Consider the following 27,397-nt stretch of genomic DNA (forward strand, 5'->3'; position numbering starts at 1 on the left):
TCATCTTTATAACTTGAGACTTCACGATTTTGCTTGAGCTACTAGTCATTCTTTCTCCTCTTTTATTATGGTAAGCTACCAGTTTCTTAGAATCCTTCACTAGGTTATACATAATTGAGTTAAAAGTTGTTTGATTTCAAATACTATAGGAGCTTAAGTTTGTCACTTAATGCACATGAGCTGAAAGTAACATTACAAGCTTTAAAGCCTTAAAGAAAGTCTGTGAATTCACAAATGTGCTTAATGTATTTGAGATATAAATTCGCTTTAAATTGCAATAGATGGGTCTTGGGATCTAATTTGGTATGAATTTATTTCGTTTAGTGGATCAAGTTCTGATTAAAGAGGAATCAGGTAATTTTGATTGATTTGGGGGAAACCTTCCAATTAGGGGTATATTTGTTTAGTTTGGCAACGGCGTGGTATAACAGTCGAATAGTATAACGAAGGATAAATTTAACTAATAAATAAAAGTGGAGGGATACTTTTGACCCTTTTCCCTTTTCTTAAACTATATCCAATCAAACAAAGGCGCATAAAATAAGTAAAATGGAAGGAGTACTATATTTTACTCTTCCTACGGATCAAGTTCCTAGTCGTTAATCTGAATTCTGAACCAGATATTTACACTTTTCCAAGAAACAAAAAAATACTAAAAGATACTTATTTGGGAACTTCTTTTTCCACTAAAATCCTCTAATCAAAAATTCGAATTTGGCATACCACAATCAACAGGCTTCACCACATATTATTCAATGTCAGTTATGAGCTGGTAGAACTGCCCAACAAAGTAAATTGGCAATATCTACACTCTGTGCCAAAACAATATGCTCTTTTATTTCGCAAAAAAAAAAATTAGGAATTATTATAGCATTTGTCTCTAACAGCAGGTTCCCTAAGTTATTTATATGTACAAAAAAAGTGATAAAATTATATATATTATATATCAGATATAATGCAGTAACAGGCTTGGCACCACAGCATATTTGGAAACCTCACTCCTGTACACAACCAAAGCTTCGATTTTGATCTGCCTCAGTGAAAGACATACCACAACAGTATCACAAAGAAAGGCATGGATAATCACATGTGCAGAAGATTATTCACAGTAACAGTTACTGAGTGCGTTCTCTGTAAATCCTGCAAATGCAAATTTATCAATTTTTAATTGCAATTTTGAAAGCAGAACAGAAACAGGAATGTGAAATCAAAGATAGATAATGAGTGGTTCATGGATGAAGCAACTTTAGAACTCATTAGTCCATTAAAGTATTACCTACAATCGTATACTAGTACTACTTTTCAAACGGCAGTACATTGCACAAAGGCAAACTTAGGCCCCTCTTTTTCTATTTATAACCTTCCGGATGGAAGAGTTAAATATTTAATATTACGAGATATCCATATCACCGAGGACATGACCTTAAATAGAAAGGAGTGGAGGTTGCGGATTAGGGTAGTAGAAAGAGAAGGCTAGTAGGGTTAGAATGATGTTTTGCCTTGTGACAGTTTAGGATTGGTCGTAGGTCTAGGCCTGCCAATATAGTTGTGTTGTTATTGCCTCTCAATCATCACATTATTTTGCTATTGTTATTGTTATTGTCTTGAACAATTTGCATCGCTTTTTCGTTTTTGCCATTATGATATATATATTGGGTTTTCTCTCTTATTTGGGGCTGATACTTTTAAGCCGAGGGTCTTCCGGAAAAAGTCTCTCTATCTCTATGAGGTAGTAGTAAGATCTGCGTACATTCTACCCTCCTTAGACCCCACTTGTGGGATTTCACTGGGTATGTTGTTATTGTTATTTTAGCTTCTTTTTTTCCTTTTAGGTTGAGGAGTGGGAGATAGGGGTGGGAGATGGGGGATGAGGTATGGGGAATGAAAATAGCGCAAGGCACAGTAATATCTCTCTTGGATGTAAATTTGCCACCGGCCGCCCAAATAACAATCCTTGAAAAGTGTACTTACTGCTACTTAGCACTAGAACGTGTAACCGTTACCCCCCTCTTTTACTTGATATAAAAGGAAGATGTTAAATGCCTATACCATATCAAGGGGAATAATTAGGACGAAGATCAGAGACTATGAATTTAATCATTGCCCCTGCCCTTCCCCTACCATTTATTTATCTGTGAGAACACCAACCATTCATTTTGCTTTTTCATCTCCCTCACTTTTTACAATTAATTCTAACTCTACTTGTAGATGCGCGCACACCCTCCAGGTGCAAGTCCTTTTTACTGATTTTTGGAGTTAACAGCGAAAGTAAAATGACTGTAGAGAAACAATATAGAACATCCATATTTCATGGGAGAAAGCCTCTAAAAGTCGAAGTAACCATACCTCAAAAATTATTTCCTCAGGTATGTGTGGCAGCACTTCTCTAACAGTTTCAACCATTGTATGTATGTTTGGAATGTTGTTATTTGCGGTACGTGAGGTTGTCCTCAAGTGCAACCCTCCAGCACCTCCAACGTGCCTCACAGAACCTGCAGGAGGGATTGCTGAACTGGAAGTACCAGCCTGGGAGGCACGCATAGACCAAAGATTCCAGGCAGCATCTTCCAGAGCAGTTTGTGCATACGTTTCTCCAACAGCTGCAAGATGCCTCATCACTGTCTGAACCCGACCCAATCCCGCTGACCTGATGCCTGTAGATGGACCAGCACCATCTAAACCCAACCAACCTGAATCAACTCCCGAACCCCTGTAGACAGAAAGGAAGTAGTGACCTCTCTATGTTTCTAGATGATGAGGAATTACTGCAAAAGATGACAACGTAAGCAACATAATATCAAAAGGATGAGAGAGAAAATGCTCCATTTATAGGAGAATAAAATCCATGATACAGATTGCATTTGTCAAGGACCTCCAGTGTAAAATTTCAGAAGTGCAATCATACGAACAATATATAGCAAGCACTGAGAAACCGTGATAAAAAACAAAAGATGTTCCACTTTTTGCACAAACAAGTGGCAAGCTTATATTTTTTTTAAATAACTATATCTCAATCACAAAGTAGTTGGGTCGGCTATACATATTCTTTAAATTCTACTATCTTGACTTGTTTCATTCCAACACTCCAAATTAGGAGCTCCCAAATTAGAGGTCTCTAAATCTCACTTAACCATATACCGACACACAGATCCATAATCAAAACAAAAAGACTTGTGTCAAAGCAGGAAACAATACAACTAAGCCATAATGTTAAGTAGGTCGAATCACCTATATGGATCTTTTCCTTCCTTTTTTATTATCTTTTACCAGGTCCTCATTCCGTAAAATTATAGATCTTTTTAAACAACTCACATGTGTTTTAAGGTTTATCCTGCCCCTCTTTGTAACTTTCAGTTATCATGGAGGCATACCTATGAATTGTTGCATTTTGAGGACAAGTTAGTGCATGATCAGACCATCTCTTCTCTATTTTATCCACTATCTGTTGAATGTAATTACTTTTGATCTGTCTAATCTGGCATGACTGCACATCCACATTGAAATATGCATTTCTTAAACTAGTCTAGTGGATATGTTAGTCTTACAGCTCCATATTCACTTGCATATAACCTTGCTAGTCCGACAACCATTCTATAGAAATTACCTACCAATTTAGTTGATATCTCGCATATCATTCCTCCATGTCATGTCATTTTAATTATATTTATTACATTTCATCTATCATATCAATTTCCAGGAATGCTAAGGTGATTAGTTACGTAAATTTTCTGCAGTTACACCACACCCACCAAATCTTAATATAAACTCATTCTTTATACAGTGGTTCAACTTGCAGTGTATCTTAGCAGATTCCAAGGAGATTTTGCCCGGAGGAGTTGGGTTCTGGTGCAGAGACGTGATACAACTGGGCGGAGAGGAAGAGGAATCTTCTTCGCAGAAGGACAATTAGCAGGAAGGTGTTACTTTGGATATGCCATTTATTACATCTGATCAGTGGCGACAGAAGCTATAGGAAACAAATACAATAGCAGGAGACTTGAAGACCATCTTCACAACTACTTTTGTTCCCAAAAGTACCATAGTTGTGGCATATTTATTAGCATTGTGACAGTAAGAGGGAAGAGGAGATCAGTCATTATTGTGCCTGAACTGGCTCCTAACAAAGGATGGGGAGATATAGCTATAAAGATTGCCAAATTTGTAGAGAAGAGACCCTTGAATATGGACGAACAGCAGCCTCCACGGCAGGGTATTCCATACGTTGAAGCAGCTGCCAAAAACAAATGGTTGGTGAAGGAAGGGAACCTCATGTTAGAACAGCACAAAGAGTGTATTTTCTAAAGATGGAACCACCTCGGACGATGGGCTTCTTAGAAGGTGTTTGGTAGGCAACTTCTCAAGGAAAGGGGATGGGTTTCTTAGAAGGTGTTTGGTAGGCAGCTTCTCAGGGAAAGGGGCTGTTCCCACCAGATCTGAACTGAGAAGATGGGGATCAGACAAATGGAAATCAGCTTTCAGAGTGCTGATCTATGACCTTAATGATACACAGTTCCTGTTCGAATTTCCGAATACCAAGATGGCTGAAAAAGTAATTGCTAGGAAGCTGGATGTGGAGGCAGGAAACCATCAAACTGAAGTAGTGGTCACCGGAAGCCGCTTTCATGAGAGAAGAAGAAATCGCAGATTGGTTATGGGTCAGAATCATAGGTCTTCCTTTACACCTGTGGGAAAGGAGGCTATGATAGAAATTGGCAAGAACTGCGGCGGGCGGATTGAAACAGAAGAGACCACTTTAAAGAATCATTTGAAGTGGGTAAGAATTAAAGTGAAAGGTCTACTGGAAATAATTCCATGCTAAGTAGAATTGGAGAAAAATGGGTTGATTTTATACCCTTCTGATCTGGAGTGAAGGGGCTCCGATGATAAGGGAGAAGATGAGGAACATCGGCGAAACCGTCCTGTTCCATCGCATGAGTCTCAAGTGTCAAAGACATTAGGATTTGGAGAAAATAGGCACGTGGGGGTGGAGAGGCATGTCGATTGTTCAAATATTCAAAATTCGTTCGTGGGGCACATGGGAGACTCCTCAAGAACTAAAGCTCTAGATTCATGTGGGCCTGGATCCGAGCCCAATAACAATTAAAAAGAAACGATAATTGGTCCAGACCCTTTATTAGTTGCTATTGAAGCTGGCTCTATTTTGTCTGCCGCTTATGACCCATTAGATGATGAGATAATGGCGATAAAATTCCTGACGTCAACGATTCTAACAGAGCAGGAGGAAACGACAACTCCAATGGCAATCTGCCAATTCCCAAGCTTCAATTCCTCAGATAAGAAGAACACAGAGGCGGAGGAGGGGGAATTCCAAGAAAAAGGGGAACATGTTATCACCTCTAACTACACAGGCAGGGACACTAATGGTTTAAAGGTGGCCTAAATTGACAATGGCCAATTGAGGAATCTGTGCCCCTGGAGATGCAGATACAAATAGCAGAATCAGATGCCAATTTATGGGTGCATCGAAACATAATGCGAAAGCAATTCGGAGTTATTTTTCAAGGTTGCAAGTGGAGGCTCACTCTACTCATGAGGCTAGACAGCAATAGACAAGAGAAGCTAAGCAAGACAAGTATATCGGTATGAGCTACTCCAAAATCCAAAGGTTCGAAAGAGGTAAAAATTTAGGAGTTCAACATCAAATTCAAAAGTGAGGGATCAAGGAGCAGGGGGAGAATTACATACAATAGTTCTTAATGAGAAAATATTTTATATCATGGAATGTTAGGGGGTTAAAAAATTTGGACAAAAGGGGTGATAAAGTCTCTGATGCAAGAACAGAAAGCAGACATAGGCCTCATTTGTTTTCATTAAGATTAAGACGTCTGAATCTGAATGTACATCTGAATGATTAAGATATTGTCTCTTGATCTGAACACCGAATAATTAAGACTGTTTGTTTTTGAACATCTGAATTGTGTATAATTTATCAATATGTATTTTAAATTAAAATTGTAATTAGGTGTTATAATGTATTAATTTTTTAAATTTGAACAAACTAAAATTATTATTTGATAAAAATTATAATATTTTAAATAAATAGTTTAAATTTGATAAACACATTTAAGCTATTTGGGCTACAAACAAAAAATTATATCAATAAAAATAATTGTTGTTCCATAATCAACTACGAAAACCTAATGTTTTTGAGTGAGAATAACTTTTGTTTCTTCTGTTCAATTATAGAGTAGCTTTATATATATATAAAATATAATTGATATCCAATGATTTTTTTACTAAATCATTGTAAGAGGGATAAAGGATCCACAACAAATTTATTAAATGCAGCTATATTAATTATTCCAAAAAATTAAAATTTCAAGAAATCTGTAAAAATTTAAGATAGCGACAAAAGATGATATAGTACAAATTACCCCACCCACCCAAAAAAAAAAAACAGTGCTAACACAAAATTTATTAACCAGAAGATGATAGCCTAAAAAGCAATAGCAATCACTTGACACTTGTTAATCAGAAGATTTGTAGATTCTATGCAATTATAAAATTTGAAAGAAAAAAAAAAGAAGAGAAAGTTCTGCAATGTTTCCTGTTAAAAAATTTCTCCTTCAAAAAACGGAGAGCATCAAGAAATCACAAAGTTATAACTAAATATGAAGAAAAATCTTATGTTTAACATAAAAACTTCAATGACCGAGTGAAAAAGATAGCAGATACTTGGAGAAAGAGAAAACAAGCGTAAGCATAAAGAGAAAAAAAGACGTGAGTTTTTCAGGATATAATTTAGCGTTTTAAAAAGAGTCTGAATAGGATTAAGACTCTCTCCCAGATCTGACCAAATCAGATGCTCTCAGACCTATTAAGAGATTTAAAAAAAAAAAAAACGCACTTAATGGACTGAAATCTTAAACATTCAGATTCAGACCCTCATTAAGTGCAAACAAATGAGGCCATATACTGCTTTCAGGAGACCCAAGTTAGAAGGTCATTGTGACTTAATTGTTAAACATTTTTGTAGTAACATGTGGGCAGAACATGTGGGGCTGGAGGCCAGTGGGAGTAGTGGGAGAATTTCGATCATGTGGGATAAAAGGTTGTGGAAGGGGGAGTTGGTAAACACTGGTGTACGCAATATTTCTTGGAGATTCAGCTCATTACAAGATGATTTTACATGGTTAATCACTATAGTTTATGGTCCACAATTAAGAACAGAAAGACAGGAACTTTGGTTTGGAATTGGCAGCCATCAGGTGGGTATGTGAAGGGGCATGGGTGGTGTGCGGGGATTTTAATATCGCTAGATTGGCAAATGAGAGGAGATATGGTGGGGTAATAGTAGAGCTATGGAGGACTTTTCGAGTATTATAGGAGAGTTAGAAGTGGTTGACAAGGAGTGTTTTTCCAGAATTGACAAGGGGACCCTTGTTCCCCTTTCTGTTCCTGATAGCTATGGAAGGGTTAGGGAAGATGATTCACTATGCTAAGAGGAATGCCTGGTTGAAGGGCTTCTCTGTATCTAATAGGGAGACCAACAGTCTGATCATTACACATTTATTGTATGTTGATCAGTTGATGACTCTCTGATTTTTTGTGATGCTGAAGCTGAACAACTAAAATATTTAGATATGCTTATCTTAGTACTTTTTGAAGCAATATCTGGACTACATGTGAACTGGAGAAAGAGTTGTCTGTACCCTGTCAATTGGGTTCATAATATTCAGGTTTTAGCTGTTATTGTAGGGTGTCAGGTGGAATCATTGCCAACTACATATCTAGGATTACCTCTGGGATCAAAATCTAAAGCACAATATAATTGGAGTGGGGTTTTGAAGAGGAGTGAAAGAAGGCTAGCAACATGGAAGAGTCAATATTTGTCCTTGGGAGACAGGATGGTTCTGGTGAAATCAGTACTGGATGCTCTTCCAACATGTCATGTCATTGTTTCCATTACCAGTCAAGGTGAGGGATAGAATTGATACTTTAAGGAGAGACTTCATATGGTAGGGTAACAGAGATAAGAGGAACATACACTTGGTTAATTGGGAATCTCTCATTACCAGCAAGTAGGAAGGGGGCATGGGTCTTAGGAACTTAAAAGCACATAATCAAAGCCTACTCATGAAGTGGTCATGGAGATATAGTTCTGAACCTGATACCTTGTGGAGAATAATCATTGGTGAAAAATATAGCCAGACAGATCAGTGGTGTACAACTCCAGTCAACACCCTTCATGGGACGGGGGTCTAGAAAGCTATCAGACATCTATGGGATTTTTTTCAGATGAATACTAGCACAAGGCTGGGCAATGGGAGAAGGACTTCATTTTGGCATGATAAATGGGTAGGTCATGGGCTAGTAAAAGATATGTTTCCTGAGTTTTTCTCTATAGCACCACTAACTGACATCAAACTGGGTAGTGCTTGGGAACTGAATGGCAGGAATATCATCGTCAGGAGAGGGTTGAATGATTGAGAGCTGGGGAGAATCAATGATTTTTTTTGCTACTTAAGAAGCTTTCATAGGTCTCAAGGAGGAAGAAGATTCTCTTTACTGGAATAGAAACAAGAATGGGATTTATACTGTTAAATCTGCTTATCTTGATTTTTAACAGACAAGCCAACCCATTGTGAATTGGCCATGGAAGTGCATTTGGAAAGCTAGTTCCTACCAAGGTTGTGTGCTTATCATGGCTGGTTGCTAGAAAAGCTTGCCTTACTCAAGAAAACTTAAGAACAAGGGGCTTCCAGTTATGTTCTAGGTGTGTTTTTATGTGGGAAGTCCAACAGCCATCTGTTTATACACCGTCCTTACACTACTCAATTGTGGCTTCTGTTCCTAAACTTGGTGGGGCTTAGTTGGACTGTGCCTGCTAATTCTGCTGATCTGCTAAGAGCTTGGAACAATAAGGGGGACATAGTGAGACAGAAAGAGTGGTGGAGGTTGGTCCCTGCTTGCATATGGTGGTCAATATGGAAAGAGAGGAACACTAAGGGGTCGTTTGGTTACTGGATAAGGATTGAATTATTCATGTATAAAATATTGTATAAGTTTTACCATGTTTGGTAGCATTTTTGTGGAAGGCATAAAATTCAACACACATAATACTATGTTTGGTTAGAAAATTAGAAAATCACATAACTATACATCTATAAGTTATGAGTCAGTCTGTGTATTATTTTATACAAGATAGAAGATGAAATAAGTTATACATGAATAACTAATACCTGAATAAAAATGCAAATTGACATTTTTACCCTTCACTCTCAACTTTTCTTCTTCTCATCCTCTTGTTTTTTCCTCTTGTTGATCTGTTTCTTTTAGTCTAACAATATCTGATTTTAGAACTAGCTGGGTCAACAATTGAAGAGATGCTCAACAATATCTGATTCTTTTACAACATGAAACCCATATCTGATTTTTTAGTCTAACGATCATGTTTGAAACTTTTTTTTCAACTCAAAAGTTAAAAAAAATTTCAATCCTATAAAAATTCTTGATCTGTTCCTTCTGTGGGTATTTGAGCTTTTGCAAGTTTTCTGGTTTTGATGATGGAGGTCTAAGATTATTGTATTTGGCGCTTGATATTTATTTATTTTTTGCAGAAGACAAAACCCAAAGTGGGGTTAACCAACACCCAAAGAAATTATTAAATCCTGCATAACTTAACCCGCATAACTAAACCCTGCATAAATAAATCCTACATAACTAAACCCTGCATAACTAAACCATGCATTACTAATACCTGCATAACTAATACATATATTGCTAATACCTGCATAACTCTAACCAGCAACCAAATGGCCCCTAAGATTTTTTGAAGATAAATTCAATTCATTGCAGAATGTTAAGATGAATTGTATCCTGCTCTTTTAATTTTGGTGTAAAGAAAGCAATGTAGAGAGTACAGATTCTCTGGTAGATATGTTAAGTAGTCTGTAGGCATAATAGATCATTTTGATCTATTCTTTTGCTGTAAATATGGTTAAACACTCCCCTGCGTGTGTGTGTGTGTGTGTAACCATTCTCAAAAAAAAAACTTGCAGTGTATGTATTTTAGTTTATATCTACTTATCCTAAAACACTTACTTCCTGACGTGCTTCTCCATAGCACAAGCTTTTGTTCAGCTCTCACTAATTTCGTCAGTTGACAATATAATTTGCAAAATAGCTTTGTCCTATGGGACCTCATCTTGCATCTTATTGGCTAGCTCATCCATAACTAAGATAAACAAGTAAAGGCTCAAAGCAAATTCTTGAAGTAATCATGCAGGTCAGGGAAAATCCTTTATTTCAATTATCATCACCTCTTCTCACACTTGTGAAAGCTCCTTCATAAATATCCATTATCTCACATTTATGTATCTTATAAGAATTCATTTCTTCTAGAACGACTTCTCTTGACACTCTTATCAAATATTTTCTGTCAGTTATCCTCTTTACATTTCAAAACTTCTACAAATATTAGACAGAGCAGCAACAGGCACAATATGACGCTCCACAGCAGATGCTGGTTTTAGCTGAAACCATTAGTGGGATATGGGTAAGAAGCAATCACTGACTATGGTACAAGAAAACAGACCTCCAATCATTACTTTCAAGAGGATTGTGCATTTGATTGCGGGAAGCTTCGTTTTGCAGTGCATGACCAGGAAGATTCAACTGATCAAGTCCCATACTCATCTCACGAGCAAGCAGCTCATCACCACGAACATCTGCGGTTTGAGGATTTACCTCATTTTCGCCTCTTCCTAAAAACAATGGCTTTCGGCAAGTGGGACATGAATAATTTTCAGTTAAACCTTGATCCAACCTGTAATTATTTTACAGTGTTTGTATATGAATTTGTCCTAAGATTGCAATTTGCACTACCCAGTAAACATTTCAAGCAATGAATAAGCCGTACCAAGATCTCAAGCATGCAAGATGGAAAAGATGATTACAAGATAGTTTTTTCGCCTTTGCCATCGGTTCCTGTCATTTTCCAGCATATCAAAGGCTTATATATTCAAAGCAAAAAAGAATAAAATAAAATGAAAATGGAAGAAGAACAAGGAAGCTAGAAAGAAGGGGAGGGAGATACCCTGCAAATAGCACATTCATCATCATAAGTTTGTAGCTCTTCCAAAGTTGCATCAGGAAGTGCACCATGAAGAGTTCCCAATGCTATTCTCAGTTTAATAAACCCTTTGACACGTTTTACAATAGCACTCAATAAAGCCTGCTTAAAATGAACTAATTTTAGTAACAGCACATGGACATACTAAACATTAGATATAAGAGGGCAACAACGTATTTGAAAAATTATGAGATTACATTAATTCATACAGATAAATATTTACACGGATATTTAAGAAAAGAACTGCATCCACAAGGTGAAATGCCATGCCATGAAGCCACCAAATGTGAACATAATGAGCGAGGGCCATCAACAGAGTCATCATGTCCAGGAGAAAACCCATATTCCGAATAAGAACACCTTTCCATTCCCCAAATGACCCTGTAGGAGATTTTTAGATAAGATGGGGGATCCGAGATGGTTGAAGACAAAAAGAAAATCATTATTTCTTATTTGAGTAAATATCCTATATACTTCAATACTGCATGAACAAGGTACAGGGAAAACTATTAAGAAATGTTTTCGACCAGATTTCGCATGAAACCACCTTCAGAACTGAAGCAGAAAGGAAACTACTTTCACATCCTTTCAACTGGATATACACACAGACAAGCTCAGGATCCTTAATATCTTTTTTACATGCACATATATCCTTCATTAGCTATGATTAGGGAGTATTTGATTAGAAAGTTCAAGGAGATAGATGACTTCTTAAATAAAGTAACTTTGTAAAGTCATATAAGCAGAATATCTCACTACTAATGGAAAAGAGTAAGTCAGACAAAAACGAAGAGCATCAAACTCATTAAGGAAAAGACCACACCGCTTGCAAGAACATTTCAAAAAAGGGTCTATACATCAAACAAAAATCTCAAATGCAGAACATTGATCACAAACTCCACTTCAGTAAGGCACAGTGCATCTCCAATAAATCACCATAAGCTCATTAATCAATCAACAAGCCCACCTAAAGCAAATGTTACCAGCACAAAACTTACCTGCGGCAGATATGTCAAAGAGCTTGGATATTCTGCTATTTGAAATATCATTTGCCGAGTCATGGATATATATGTCGAGCAACTGGAATCCATGAACAAGAATAGCCTGTAGAGAAGGATTGGCATACAAAATGCAATTGTCAACATGTTTTTCGAAAGGTCAAGAAAATTCAAAACCATGCGTCAAAGAAAAATAGAAGTTATACCCATCTTATGTACAGTACCTGAAGTGTCTCAAATGCTATGCTAAGAGGCTCAAAGAACAATAACAAAAACAGGGATGAACTTATTGTTCTAGATACAATCAGGCACACCCTCATCCTGGAAGGACACAAAGAAAAGCGTAGTTAGAGTCTTGAAAAGACCAGATAATGTGCTTAAAGCACTTTAGATGTCATCCACCAAAAGAAACTTAATCTGGTTCCAGTACATAGAGTCGAACAAAACATCAAAATTGTTTAAATAAATACCTCTCATGATTTCTAAAAGGACCCTATGGCTTTGGTCTAGTGGTAAGAGTACAACGATGCGTGGGATGTGGGTTAGGCACATGTCATGGGTTTGAGCCCAGCCGCAGATAGAAGCTTGATATTTAAGAGAACGGTAGAGTAGCGAGCTCATTACCTACCGAGTTTCAAACGGGTATCAATAATTGTCGAGAATTTCTCGCCTATCAAGAAAAGGGTGGATCAAGGTCTCTTATTGTTCAATCATTCACTCAAACACACCTAATTTTTTAGAATATATAGTCCAAACTCTAAGAGAGCAGAAAGGACTCTTAGGAAATGTCCAAAGATGCAAGACACCATCAACTCCATGCCTCACCAAGGAATGAAGGTTTTGAAAGGGGAGCAGAGAGGGAATTAAATTCTCTCAGGGGCTAGAGTGTAGAAAATCCAGCCATTGATTGGCTTAGGGTGACAATAGGTACACCACTACAACGCTTAACTCTCCATGCTGACAATAGGTACCCGTCACATTACACGCTGGTTGTAATTCCTGGTCCGATACCAATGATTTTTCTTTTGCGGATTTCTTCTTCATGAGCTATGAATTCAGTGTTGTCAAAGGCGCGCTTAAGCCCTAAAGCGAGGCTCAAAATGTGTTGAGCGCTTCGCTTCGCTTTATTTGCGCTTCAGTGTCGTCATCAAGGTTCCAAGGCATATTTTTCCTTGCCAATGAGCCTCTTCTAAAGAGGTGACACTAAACAATTGATATTTCACTTTATCTTAATTTTTTTTCAATTTCTTTGTTCATATATTTGTCGTTCATGTTTATAATTATTAGTCGTGGACTAAACACATATATATTTTATTTTTTCTCCCTTTGTGCCATTTTTCATTAAGGCCCACACTTTATTTGCGCTTTGCACTTAAAGCTCCAACGGACCTTAGAGCTTTTTGCACTTTTCGCCTTTGATAAATCAATGATTTTAAGGCGATACTGACAGTGATTTAATATTCCTAGTATGATACCAATGATTTTGCGGATAACTTGCGGGGTTTTCAGAGTGACTAAATTGCCTCCAAGTTGTCCCCTGTTTATCTTTTCTGATAAGCTTCTCAGATATCTTATATTTGCCATGATAGGTTCATGTTTATACAAATGACCTATCATCACCATTTTCTCAGTCAGGTATACTCAAAACTACTATTTCTTTTTTTGATGAAGTAGGATCTCATTAACAAAAGCATCAAGTAGATGCAAGGATTACAAAAGAAAGAAAATATCACCCTCCATGAAGGCCCAAAAAAGTTATCTAACCGAGATCAATTTTTTTTTGATGAAGTAACATGTTTCATTAAAAAGCATCACGGAGATGCAAAGTTACAATCGGCATAGTTACAAGTAACAGAATGATAAAAGGGAGTAAGTTCAGCCCCTATACAAAGTGTTAATCTAAAATAGGGTGCTACAAAGTCTAGAAAATGTCCACCAAAGTTCAGCCCCTATACAAAGTGTTAATCTAAAATAGGGTGCTACAAAGTCTAGAAAATGTCCAGCACTAAGAACTGGGGTCAACTTTGACCAACAAAAAATGGTTAGGCAAGCATTAGCTTTAAGAGTGATTTGGAGTTGAGATGCCATCAAAACATCTCTTGTTCCTTTCTGTCCACAAACACCAAAAGATAGTAGAAGGAATCATCAACCAGATTTTCTTGATGGCCTTATCAACTTTCCATAAACTCCAACTCAAATGTGCCTGTCTCATGTTCATCGGCATAACCCAACTCAGGCCAAAAAGGGTGCAAACATGTTCCAAACATCAGTAGCTACTGGACAGTGCAAAAACAAGTGATTAACAGATTCCAGATCCTTGTTACATAGGTAACATCTGTTAACCAGCTGAAGTCCTTTCCTGTTAAGGTTGTCTAGTGTTAGACAAGCTTCATATAAGGCAATCCAGTTGAAGCATAAGGTAGTTTGGTCCTCCAAATCCATTTCCATGGCCAAGAATCCAGCACCTGATTTTGTTTGCAGATCTGCTTGTAACAGTCCTTAACTGTGAATATACACTTACTGCCCTAACACATGGTGTCTTGAAGGTTTCATTTATGTTGCAGCTCTCCACTATAGCTAACAAATCCATCAAACTACCCATTTCCTAGTGTTAGACATACCTTCTTTAGTGCATATCCCAGTTGTTGTTGCTCCTATTCTGAGCAATTGTGAAGTCTGTCTTGGATAGACATACATGAGTGCTGTGTTGTTAAGCCATTTGTCCTTCCAAAAACTGATGTGCACTCCATTACCAGGTTTGAAATGAAACCCGTTGAAAGAATTTAGTTCCCAGTTTGCTAATGAACCTCCAAGGACATACTCCATATGGGGCATTGACAACTCTAGTGCTCCAGTTATCCTTTTTCCCATATTTTGCATTGATCACCTCCTTCCAGAGGCTTGGTCCACCTGAACCATACTTCCAAAGCCACTTCATAAGATATCTAACAGAGATCATGGAGTTGATAAATTCTAGGAAAGAATCAATAGTCATTACAGACGAAAGGTTAACCCAAGTAAAAAGGCAAACTAAGCAGATAATCTTAAGAGTAGGGATGCCCTCAAAATATCTTTTGTTCCTCTCTGTCCATAAGCAATACAATATACAGCCAGCAACCAAAGACCAGACCTTTTATCTGGACTTCCCAACTTTCCAAGAGCTCCAACATACAAAAGCCTCTCTCACTGAGTACTATGGTCCTTGTCTGGTGGAACAAAAAATAGGAACTGTCACCTACAAGATCAAACTACCTAGTACAGCTATGATACATCTTTAGTTCTATATCTCACTGCTCAAGAAGAGGATTGGATCAGATGTCACCCCACAGCTAGGAGATGATGGCCAGATGGTACTTAAGCCTATAGTCATATTACAAGGGTGCTTGGTCAAGGAGAATAATGCAATAGTTGTTAAGGTCTTAATACAGCGGGAGAACTTTGCACCTGAAGAGGCCACATGGCATGGGAAGATTGGTCCTTCATTAAAGCCCAGTTCCCTGATTTCATAGCTCAGCTCCAAGCCTCCAACAACGTCCTTGAGGGAAAGGATGTTTTGAAGGAGGGTAGAATGTAATGACTGAGCATTCGCTAGCTACACGAGCCATACAGGATTAACAGTAATCCAAACTTATTTAACAGGTGGTTAGTGGAATTGGACGACTCAGATTAAAAAAGGGACGGTTGTTGTGGCAACATATATAAGCAAATCCTTTTGATGTGGGAAAGATGAAACTGGTATGATCATCTCTCAAGCTCTCTTCCCTATTCTCTCCTAAATCCTTCTTCCTTTTCTCATTTCAGCTCTTCTTGTAATTGAATCACCATGGATGTTTCCTAATTGAGGTCCTGAGATTGAGTTTAATCCTTTTCAGTATGTCTATGTGATTCTCTTGGCGCGAGTGTATTGAAGGGCATAGCAAATCTGGAGATGATTCCTATTTTAGTTAGTGTTCCATTAGTTTTCATTGTAATTTGAATCCTTGTTGGATTGTTTTAGCTGAATTATGGGAATTCTTAATCCCATTTTGGCTGACACTGGTTTATTGAGTCGATTGAGTCCGATTAGTTGAGAACATTACATGAGGTTGTAGAAGGAGCTGCATTCTCGAGTCAAAGAATCATGTTTTTGCTTGAACGAATCAGGGACGGATATTACAGCTACACCAAATTTGTAACGTGATGAAACCAGTCGGCAGCAGTAACCAGATAAACCTTGTAATCCAACTTGCTCCATTCAGAGAATATTACTTTTGACCCCTTTAATGGCCATTAATATCAAAAAGGACTGGAATAGAAAACCCAAGGACATATTCACTTTTATCCCAACCAGGTAGGTTAAGTTAAACCAGTGTTGTGAAAAGCAAGCGCTTCGTCGCTTAATGAGATGAAGCAAAGCGAAGATTTTTGTACTTTTTTTTGTAACCGTGGTGTCCGGACCAATTGCGCGCACCCCGACTAATTCCAATAATCAGTTTATTTAATATCTTCTTAATAATATTTGTATAAATAATTTTTTCAGTTTGTTACTGCTGGACACTAGTCAATGGCTAAAATGGCCAGAAAGTGATACGGAAAAAAGTAAACTATAATGAAAACAGGAAGAGAATAATTGAATTCTTAAAATCTAAGAAAAAGAGGCAAAGCATGTGTTTATTCAACTACGTAACTGAATTTAAATGATAAATGGTTATTGTTTAGACTTCAAATTGGTGGAAAATCAGAATAGGTAAACAAATATTACCCTTGATCTTACCCGAAAGGCCAAGAAAGGTATAAATGAAGACTTTAATGGCCTAAAACTCCTAAACAGATCACTGACTTTCCCTTTTGTGTTTACTCCCTTTGTTTGGCAAGGTATACATTACAGAGTACTTACATGAATGAAGTGAAGGGTAAATTTTCTTTATTAAGGAGCAAATTAAGTCTCTTTGGATTCAGTTCCTTTCTCACTATTTTTGTAATAGCTACTTACATCCAAATAAGGTCAAAGTTAGGTCGTTTTTATTATATTTGGACTGATGTGTCTATTGATTTTTGGTCTAGGACGTAATGTTAGGGTCACATATCTGAACCTCCATATTTCTAGGCAGTTTTATAGAAGAAACACTCCCCTATCTTTCCCCCTGTTCTGATAAGCATTTCTGTTCTATCTTTCAGGCATGAGGTCCTCAATATCATGAAATTCCACTCACATCTTACATCCGTCCCTCCAGTTTTGGGTGCTGGTGATTCAGTAAATTTACTCAATATTATGCTGCTATTATAGTAAGCAATATGACATGCGTAGGCCGAGTTAATTCTAGAGACCTCCCAAGTGAATTTGCCCAAAGCATGAAAAGGTATTAGGGATTAAAGCTTCAGACTTGTATCTGTGGAGACACAATTGCTGCTAACACAGCAATAGTTCAAAAATACAAAAAGACAACACACATACAATACTTTCTATATCCTTAAAATTAAATACGGTCTTCAAATAAAAATGACCTCTGCTATTATGTAATGCACAACAAACAGATTTAGGTCTAGGAAGTACCAGAGTAAATTGGCTGAGAGAACTAGCAATAACACAGAATACACACGGAAGTATGACCAGGGAGTAGCTGAAGGAGAGGCATTCAATCGTTCAAGTCGATCCCTAGCTAAAGCTTGAAACATCTGTATATATGTAGATTTCATCCAAGGTTAGACACTCAAAATCCCAATATCAATAGCTTACAATACAAAACAGTGGATACCTTTAAAAAGCAAAGAACAGCTAGCCACGTTGACCACAGGCCTGCTTGATACAGCGTAGGTGCAACTACCAATGGAAGAAAAGTGCCCTGGAAGTAGTTACAGTGGACATAAATACTAAAACACTTCCAATATAACCATTAGAGAGACATGAAAGTGATAATGACTTCATTGACCATTTCAGTGTAAAGTTTACACGCATAGAGGACAACATGAATGTAGACTTCAAATTTAGCAAATGATAAACATGGAGCTATAAGTCTCAAGCACTGAGTTTCAAACTGCTCTAGATCACTGCGGAAGTAATTCAGAACTACTGCAAGCAACAAGACATATCCAATCTGATCAAACCAACAGTTTGAAACAACTCAACCAAATACCAGATCTACCATAGTAGCATTACACATCCATATCCATATGCCCCTATGCTCCAGTAACTATTCTAATTGAAACTATGCTAGGTCTGCAGATAGCAAGAAAGATAGGGATCAAGGGAAAGGATCTTTTGGGACTCTATGGTGGTGATGGGATAATGAAAGCAGAAAAGATGGCAGACAGGTTGAAGAAATGGTACGATCAGAAGATGCTGAGCATTTGAGGTATGTAAATAACGTAAATGCTACCATTGTTTGGATTCATACCCATTTATTCCCATTCTTGCATTTTGCCAAGAGAGAAAGATACACTATATATTTCACTTTCACGTGAACTTCCCAATCCACCAAAGGCTAAGGATTAAGGGATGAGCGAGACACATCAAATTCTTGAACTTGGGAAATTTCTCCCTTTGATATCATGTTGTTGGCATTTCAAATGTCGCAATCTGACAACAATGATATGGATGGTTACCCTGTGTAACGTTTCTGAACATTCATGCAGGCATCTCATATCGGAACCAGATGTGGACTTCTGTAGAATAATTATTCTAACATAGCAAAAATTTCCAATATAAAAAAAAACATATCATAGAACGCCAAAATCATCAGAATAAATTGAGACCTTCAACTACTGAACTTAGAAGACCGCATGGTATTAAAATTCATCATACATACAAGTCCAAGACCAACAAAAATAAGTGTCCTATCCTCATGCAGGTTCTCCCCTCCTTACTAAGTCTTATAGGTCATGGACCTACAAAAATATATACAGTGCACTATGTTTAGTTCAATTCATTGACAAGAACCCTGGGGATAAACTATGGAGGTTTTGATAAGAAGATCTTAACAAGTAAAATCAAATGGAAACAATGCCAAGTGCCAGCACGATATGTTGCATAATTTTCCATAACATCGATCACAAATTGTAGAGCTTGAATCATACCAATAGAGAAAAGAAAAGAAGAAAAAAGATCATCAAGGTTCTAGATACCACCTTACTCATGTAACTGAGATATTTACCTTGGAAATAACATAATTGATAAGGCGCTCAGCCATCTTTTGGATTTCTGACGAGTGCAAATCTCCAAAGAATATAGTCTGCAGAAAGTTGTGAAAAGAACTTGTGTTGTAAAAGGTACTCTATAATATTTGAAAAGGACTCAGGTGCACAAAGAGTACCTAATTTCCCATGAACTTTCATTAGAAACATTAAGAAGTCCTATTTTTAACATTCACACCAATATCAAGAGACATTCTAGCCATTACATTAAGAAATGTCTAAGAAACCAAAAGAAGAAATTAAAAAATTTGTTAGACATTAAATAAGGCTGAAAAGGTGTCGTTTTGGAGGTTATCAGGAAAATATTCCACCTCCCCATCTTTTAACCTAATTTTTCATTCATCCGTCCACGAAAATGATTTTTCTTCAAACACAAAATCAACATGTTCTTAATATATGACAACATTATAATATTTTCAACTTCACGTGATATCTTTACACCCTTTTCACATCTTCTAACCAGTATTTTAATAAATTTTGACCAAACTCAAATATATTATACAATGATCATTCAAATATTTTCTCGTAATCTCTGTAGAAAATCAAGTAGATCAATTTAAGATCAGACTAAGGGGTACTAGCATTCTTTCCCAAATCTAATAACCACATACTTTCTATATGGATTACAATATAAAAAGTCCAAATTACATCTCAAAGAATAAATAATAGAATCCTAGAACAATAGCTTATCCACCCAATATTGAAAAGAAATACAGAGAAAACACTAAATGTTTTGGTGCAAGGCTAAATCAGTTATCATCTATTCTTACATACACTGACCCGGTATGTGGATCCTGATTTCCAGAGAGTTAAGCGGATGTTATTTGTGGAGACGCCTTTATTGATGTCCCAATGCTGAAAGCTCGAACATATGCATGAGTCGCAAACATTCTAGCATAAAGATAAAGCCTCTATATTAAGAGAGTAACTAGGGACATTGGGCCGATGAAGCAGGAGAGAAGTCTTGTGGCAATAGAGTCTAATGGTTTAGACATTGTTCGCACGAACATCGAGAGGTTCTCAAAGGAGTGTTGGTTTGAGTCCGCTGTAGATGGATCAACGGCGCATGCCCTCGGAGGAGGATAGAGAAGCTAGAAGGAGGTTACTGTTGATCAAATTGCCACCAAAGGACGAACTGAGTAGATCAAGGTTAGATAGCAGAATGAAAGAGCAGACTTACGGTAAACTGGAAAAGTAAGTAAGGGGTGCAGTAGGAAAGGATTTGAAGAAAAGAAGATATGGGCAAGACTAGTAGGTTCACTTTATATCTATTGTATTCCACACAATGTAGAGATGATGACAATAAGCTTGGGGTATGGTCGAGATTGATGAGGCAACAATTACTGGATCTAAGAAGATATTAGCTAGATTTTGTTTGATGTGGATGAAATAATCATCCTTCCATTCATAGTCAACTTTGATATTCTATCAAACTTACAAAGGAAGGAGGAAGATGAGGTGAACGTGCTGAGAGGAGCAATGATTGAAAGAGTCCGTATGAGGCATGTGCAGGGGTGGATCTAGAGAGGACGGAGGGGGTTTACCAAAAAAACTACACTGTCTACATAATGTAAACTTTATATATGTATCGTTATATATTAATTTTGAACCTTTTGAACAAAAAGCAAAGTGTAGTGCAGTGGTGTATGGACCCTCATGGCTTGCACTCAGCACCCTCGCGTCTAGTGTTCAAGTCTTGCTGTGGGCATGTATTTTTTTAAGCTCCTCTTTATTAATTTTGGGAACACCTGACCCCATCTTTCACGTTTTTAAGGGCTGAAATAATAGATTTAAACCCAAAAAAATCAAAGGGTCCCATTTTCGAAAGCTAAATCATTTTTCATCTTTCCAAATCTCTAAATCACTTCTTTTGTTCTTTCCCCTAAAACTCAAGAGCCAAATATTAAAGTTATCTCACATAATTTTATTATTGTTGATTTGTTTCATAGCCAAAGAGGTCTTTCTCCAAGGTAAGATATTCTCTCCATTTTCTTCAAAAGTTTGTCTTTCTTAATTAAATTTTGCCTATCTTTATTCTTAAGTTTTGAAACTTTCGAGATTGTTTTTTCTACTTCTTTCTTTGATAATTGTAACTAGATTTATAAACCATTTGAATTTTTAGAAATCAAAAATAAAAACTTTCTTAACTCTGCTAAAGATTGAAGAAAAGAGAAACTAAATTGAAATTGATTATGTTTACTTATTATTTAGTAAATTTTAGTTCTTTTTTTTAATAGGTAACAATTGTATTGTCAAGCAACACTTAGGTAGTGCTAAAACATTTACAACAAATCAAAGTATAGCAATATGACAAAGAGCTCCTAATCCTAGCATGACCCTAATACTTCTAGGATATTTTCTGCATCTATAGGAGAGTTATTTCTACAACAAAAACACAAAAGCAAAATATAATTTGTTTTAATATTTTATAGTGTTCTACTCCTATCTTCAAAGCACCTGGCATTTCTTTCCTTCCAAATAGTCCACCATATGCAGGCTGGGATGGTTCTCCAGTAGCTCCTATTTTTAGCTCCCTTCCCAGCTTCTTTCCAACTAGATAGAGTGTCAACAATCTTGGTAGGCATTGTTTATTGTATACCTTTGAGATTGATGAAAATCTTTCATAGCTGGTCAGTAATTCTGTAATGCAAAAACAAGTGTCCCACTGTCTCAACTACCTCACCACATAAACAACAGTATGTAACTAAGATAATGTTCCTCTTTCTTAGATTTTCACGTGTTAAGATGGCTTCTTTTACTAACAACCATGAGAAACATGCCATCTTCAAAGGTGCTTTGGTTCTCCAGATTTGTTTCCATGGCCATAAGGAATTTTGTCCCACTGTCAAGTTCAAAAATTGTACCCTGAACTTTGTATGCCCCTTTGTTGTGTCAATTCCACCATAGTCTGTCTATCCCATTTTTTAGACCTTGAAGGGCTTCAATAATTTTGAAGAACTCAATTAGTCTAGGAATTTCCCAATCATTCAAGTCTCTTTTGAAATTTAAATCCCAGCCTTAGGGTGCCTACATGTCAGCTATTATTCTGTCTTTACGGATAGCTAAATCAAACAGATCAGGGAAATTCTCTGCAACATTCCAATTACCTAACCACCTATCTTTCAAAAAGATAGTTTTATTATTATCACATACACTAATGGTAGTGTTGTTATGTAAAATGGGTCATCAGTTTCTAATAGATCTCCAAATAATGACACCATAAGGATTGTTTGCTTCTTTAGTCAGTCACCCATCTGATTCTCCACATTTTATACTGATCACATTTTTTCATAGAGAGTGTCTCATGGGCATATCTCCACAACCACTTCATTTTCAAAGCTTTACTTTGGTTCTTCGGGTTTTTAATGTCAAGGCCCCATGGTTCTTGCTTGAAATGAGTTCTTTCCACTTGACTAAGTGATAACCTTTCTTGACATTATTTTCTTCCCAAAAAAAGGATCTCCTGATCTTATCTAGCCTCTGTACTACCCTTGCTGGGATAGAGAAAAGGGTCAGCATGTAGGTTTGAAGAGCATCTAACACCGCATTGATCAAAGCGAGCCTTCCCCCCTAGACAAGTATTGGATTTTTCATCTTGATAATTTCATCTCACACCTTTCTAGAACATTGTCCCAAATTCCCTTCGCCTTTATTTGGCCCCCAATGATAACCCTAGATATACAAAGGGTAGGGTTCCAACTTCTCCTCCCAGAATTGAGGCCAAGAGATTTATGTTTGGGACATTGTAAATAGGATAAATGTGACTCTTCTCCCAATTAATGTGCAAACCTGAGATGCCTTCAAAGAGTACTAGGATTACTTTTAAATATCTTAATTATTCCTCTTCTGCACCACAAAAAATCATAGTATCATCTATGTATTGTAGATGTGTCACCTCCAAGCTTTCTCCACTATTTTTTAGCCACTTCAAAACCAGATAACCAACCATTGACCTTTGTTGTCTAATCATGTTGTGAAGTCCTTCCATGGCTAGGATGAACAGAAAAGGGGACAAAGGGTCCCCTTGTCTTATTCCCCTTTGTGATGCAAAAAAATCTTCTGGTGCTCCATTAATCACTATTGAAAACTTTACAGTTGAGATGCAAAAACTGATCCACTTAATCCACTTCTCACCAAAAGCCCATTCCCCTGAGGGTATTGATTAGAAACCCCCCCCCCCCAATTCACATGGTCATAAGCCTTTTCTATATCCAATTTACATAGGATTTCAGACACCTTTTGTGAAATTCTTGAATCTATTGCTTCATTAGCTATCAATATTGCATCCATAATTTGCCTACCTTGAATGAAAGCCATTTGGTGAGGTTTTACCAGTTTGTCCATTACCCTTTTGATCCTTTTCGTCAACACTTTAGACAAAAGCTTATAGAAGCTGCCTATCAAGCTAATTGGTCTAAAGTTTGTTAATTCCTTTGCACCTTTCTTTTTAGGGATCAATGCAATAAATGTTGTATTGATAAGTGTATGCATAATTACTGAGTGAAAACAGAATGGATATTCATATATAATGTCATGTAGTCCACATTCACCCAATTAATCAATATCATATCCATAACATACAAATATATCCAAATATTCACAACAAGCCCAAGGTTCTATCACATCGAACACCACATGTCATCTCATATCAATTTTTTGATTTATTACCTTACTCTTTATCATCAAGTTCATTTGAATATCAATAGTTTTTAACACCACTTTCAATCAATCCTCAATACATAAGACATGAATACATGATCCTACAAGCTTTAGAATAGATTTAAAAATTCACTTGCCTCAAATCTGATCCCACTAGTCCAAAACTTGAGTCTTGCTCTTACGTTGATTCTCCGAATCAAGACAATCTATTCAAATATGAAATTCCAATAAGAAAAGGACTCTAACAATACCCAAATCAATATTTTTGAGAATTGGGCCGAATCTGACTTGAAACACCCCAAAAATCCGATTTCGTAAATAAAAAGAAAATTCATAAATTTTTACATGAAAATGATCCTTGAAGTATTTAGAAACTAACGTTGAAAACCAATTTGAATTTGGAGCTGAAATTAGCCCTCAAACGCCAATTTTACTAAAATTCATGTTCTTGAGAAAATACCCACTATGCGGATCCGAAACCTCGACTCAAATCTGAAATATTTCTTGAAAAATATCTTACCCATGTTTAGAAAAGTTCAAATATGAAATTTCATCAAAAATGGAGTTAAAAGTCGACTTTGAAATCTTCGATTTAGCAAACTTTAACTTTAACGGGAAAATCCAAATTATACGCTGTTAATATGATGAAAATAATCGATGAATCAACAAATTTATGCCAAAACCAAGTTACCCATAACACAAAGATCCTAAATATAATTTTTTTCATCAAAAATGGAGTCCAAATTGATAAAACCCCAATTTTCCCCAAGAAATTTATGGATAAAGAAAGAAAATCTGATGAAGAAATCATGAGAAAATGTTGAATTGAAGATTCTATACTAACCTTCATATTATATTGAGAAGAAATCTGTAAGAATCACTCCATTCCGAGCTCTAGAACTCCCGATATGCTCAAAATATCAAACGAACACAATCTGAAATTTATATACTTGTACAACTCTGTTTGCACCAGAAAATCAACAACTTATATTTTTACTAAAAAGGTCGTAAATCCCTTATATGATAGCGAAATGATCCGATTCTTTTTTCTAAATGTCTTAAATAATGATACAGACCTACTCCTTCAATTAAAACTTAATTTTGAACTTGTTTGCCTAGTAAAATATCATTTCTTCTCAATAAATATTTATTTCTTATTTTGCGATAAAAGTGCAATCTCAACTTAGAGAAAATGCACCAAACTTTGCAGATAAGTCCTATAATTCATGCTCAAAATTTCAAAAGTTTTGTAATAATTTTTTCGATCTTTAAAACTAATAATGAACCTTTTAATTGCCACAATTTGCTGAAACAGAGCCAAAGTACCCAAGAAGCTTAACAACTCACCGGAAACTCATTCGGAACTTTCCGAACACAAACCAAATATGGTACTACTTAAAATATGATATTTTGGACTCAATGAAACCGATGAAATTCGAATTTGAGGTCTCCTTGAACCGAAACTTAAAAAGTCACAACTAAACTAACTTATGTCTCCAAAATATCAAAATGAGCTCGGAACTTCAAAAAATTACAACGAAGCCCTTCATAAAATTAGAATCACCTTCTGAAACCATTAGAACCATCAGAAATTAAATCCGAGCACCTGAACCCCAAATGTTGACCAAAGTCAAACTTAGATCAAACTTTAACTCAATTTCCAACTTGAGACCTAAATTTCACGTTTCAACTCCAAATCTGATTCCGACAACTCTCTTAGTCCAACTTTTACATTCTGGAATTGATGAATCGACGAAATTTCATTCCGATACTCGAAACTCCAAACGACTCTGAAACTCAAAATTTGACAACTTAAGTCTTTAAAACTCATTTTTCTAGCAAAACCTCAACTTTTTACAAGATTTTCAAAATTATCTTTCAAACTCAATCTAAAATGACTCGGTGCAACTAATAGGAGGGGTAAAATGATAATTTTATTGAAAATATCGAAAATGACCTTCAAGGTCATTACAGTTCATTAAATCATAATCATATGATCATTCATACAACTCAAAATATCATGTCTCGATGATCATACCTATTTAGATATCAAGGAATTATTCATATAACTTGAATTGGATCACGTTAGCACCTTGCTATTTTTTTAGAAATCATGCTCATAGTATTTTATAAACTTTTTTGGCATATTAATTTCTATAGAAATCATCTTTCTAGGATACTATAATAATTTCAACATGTTATCCATTTAGAATCATGTTCATAGGATTTATTTAATATTCTTTAGCATGTTAAAATCATACAGAAACCATGCCTATAGGACTTAATGAATTCTTAGTATTTTATAAAAATTATGCTTATAAGACTATAAAAAATTTTCATCATGTTAATTTACAAAAATCATGTCTGTAAGACTAAATGAATGTTTTCAATATATACTTTATTTAGAAACCATGGCTATGGGATTTTATAATTTTAATATATCATGTCTATATATTTTAATTAATATTTTCAATATCTTAATGTCAAGACCCGAGATTCAGGTGTGATAACACTTATCCTTTTCCACCGGACAAGTCATCCTAACCCACTAAATACGAAAATAAAAGTGGAAACAGTTTTAAAATAAGAAATTTAAATACTAAAGTGGAAATCTTAATTATTACAAAAATTTTCGACGGACTGGTTGTCATATGTACAAACCTTCTAATATAAGGATCTAAAGTAAATACAAGTCTCAACCTTTGAGATCAAAGTAAAAGGTAAAGAGGAATAAGAAAGATAGTCGGCATCAATAGCTACCTCTCGAATCTCCTCGGTAAGCCACAGATGGAAAATGAGAGAATGAGATCATTGTTCGAGCTCAGAACCTACACAAGTGTAGATAGCAAGGGTGAGTACCACTTACACGGTACCGAGTAAGTGAACAACTAAAACTAAGCTAAGCTAATAAGACACACATATTTCTATCATACCATCCAACCCTGAGACTACAACCTGCACGGAAATTAGCCTAATCTAACAGTTCTAGCAACACAGTACAAGTATACATATAAGTCTCCACAACAGTACAAATCAAGTATCAAATAGGATCTCAACAGTCAATAATACCGATCAAGAAGATAGCAGGGGTAAAACAGTCCAAATGGCAAAGATGTATGATGTAATGAAATGCAATGCAATATCAAATATAGTGATACATGGCTTTCCTAAATGATACACATCCGCTGACTAGTAGGCCGGAACCCATGGGGGACACACATGGACTAGATATCATCCCAAACCATTTTCCTTCAGCATGACTTATCTCTCACCGAAACCATTTTCCTTTAGCATTGCTAGAACCATTTGTCTTCGGCATAAATAATTTTTCCCCGGAATCATTTCTCTTCGGCATAATCATCAAATCAAATTCCATCTCAAAGTATCAGAACCAATGCAAATAGGCAATGTCCATGTCAAATACAATGATGGAATGATAATATCAACAAATCACAACTCATATCACAATAGTATA

General features: G+C 36.3%; 1 protein-coding gene across 4 annotated transcripts; it reads right to left on the minus strand.

The window, feature by feature from the left end:
• Window positions 1-811: 811 nt before the first annotated feature.
• Window positions 812-20,792, minus strand: LOC129900878 (E3 ubiquitin protein ligase RIN2). 4 transcript variants are annotated; one of them, XM_055975954.1, is made up of 12 exons: window positions 20,044-20,792; window positions 19,224-19,301; window positions 17,829-17,915; window positions 17,627-17,748; window positions 12,318-12,414; window positions 12,094-12,199; window positions 11,319-11,476; window positions 11,060-11,197; window positions 10,883-10,950; window positions 10,559-10,789; window positions 2,347-2,710; window positions 812-1,140 (listed from the first exon to the last, which is right to left on the minus strand). In XM_055975954.1, exons 2-12 carry the CDS (start codon window positions 19,257-19,259, stop codon window positions 1,084-1,086), a joined length of 1,464 nt encoding a protein of 487 aa, XP_055831929.1. In that variant the 5' UTR covers window positions 19,260-19,301; window positions 20,044-20,792; the 3' UTR covers window positions 812-1,083. The 4 variants fall into 4 exon arrangements, with proteins under 4 accessions (XP_055831929.1, XP_055831928.1, XP_055831931.1 ...); XM_055975953.1 differs by having other exon boundaries at window positions 20,038-20,792; XM_055975956.1 differs by having other exon boundaries at window positions 20,034-20,792.
• Between the last annotated feature and the right edge of the window lie 6,605 nt (window positions 20,793-27,397).

This window comes from Solanum dulcamara, chromosome 8 (genome assembly GCF_947179165.1).
Source record: "Solanum dulcamara chromosome 8, daSolDulc1.2, whole genome shotgun sequence".
NCBI classification, from domain to species: Eukaryota; Viridiplantae; Streptophyta; class Magnoliopsida; order Solanales; family Solanaceae; genus Solanum; species Solanum dulcamara.

Excerpts from the sequence above, each read along its gene's own strand:
- LOC129900878 (XM_055975954.1), bottom strand. The coding sequence starts at position 19,259 with ATGGCTGAGCGCCTTATCAATTATGTTATTTCCAAG. Across the intron at positions 17,916-19,223 it reads TCAATTATGTTATTTCCAAG|GGCACTTTTCTTCCATTGGT; the intron begins GTAAATATCTCA and ends AACTACTTCCAG. Across the intron at positions 12,200-12,317 it reads TAGCATTTGAGACACTTCAG|GCTATTCTTGTTCATGGATT; the intron begins GTACTGTACATA and ends CCTTCTCTACAG.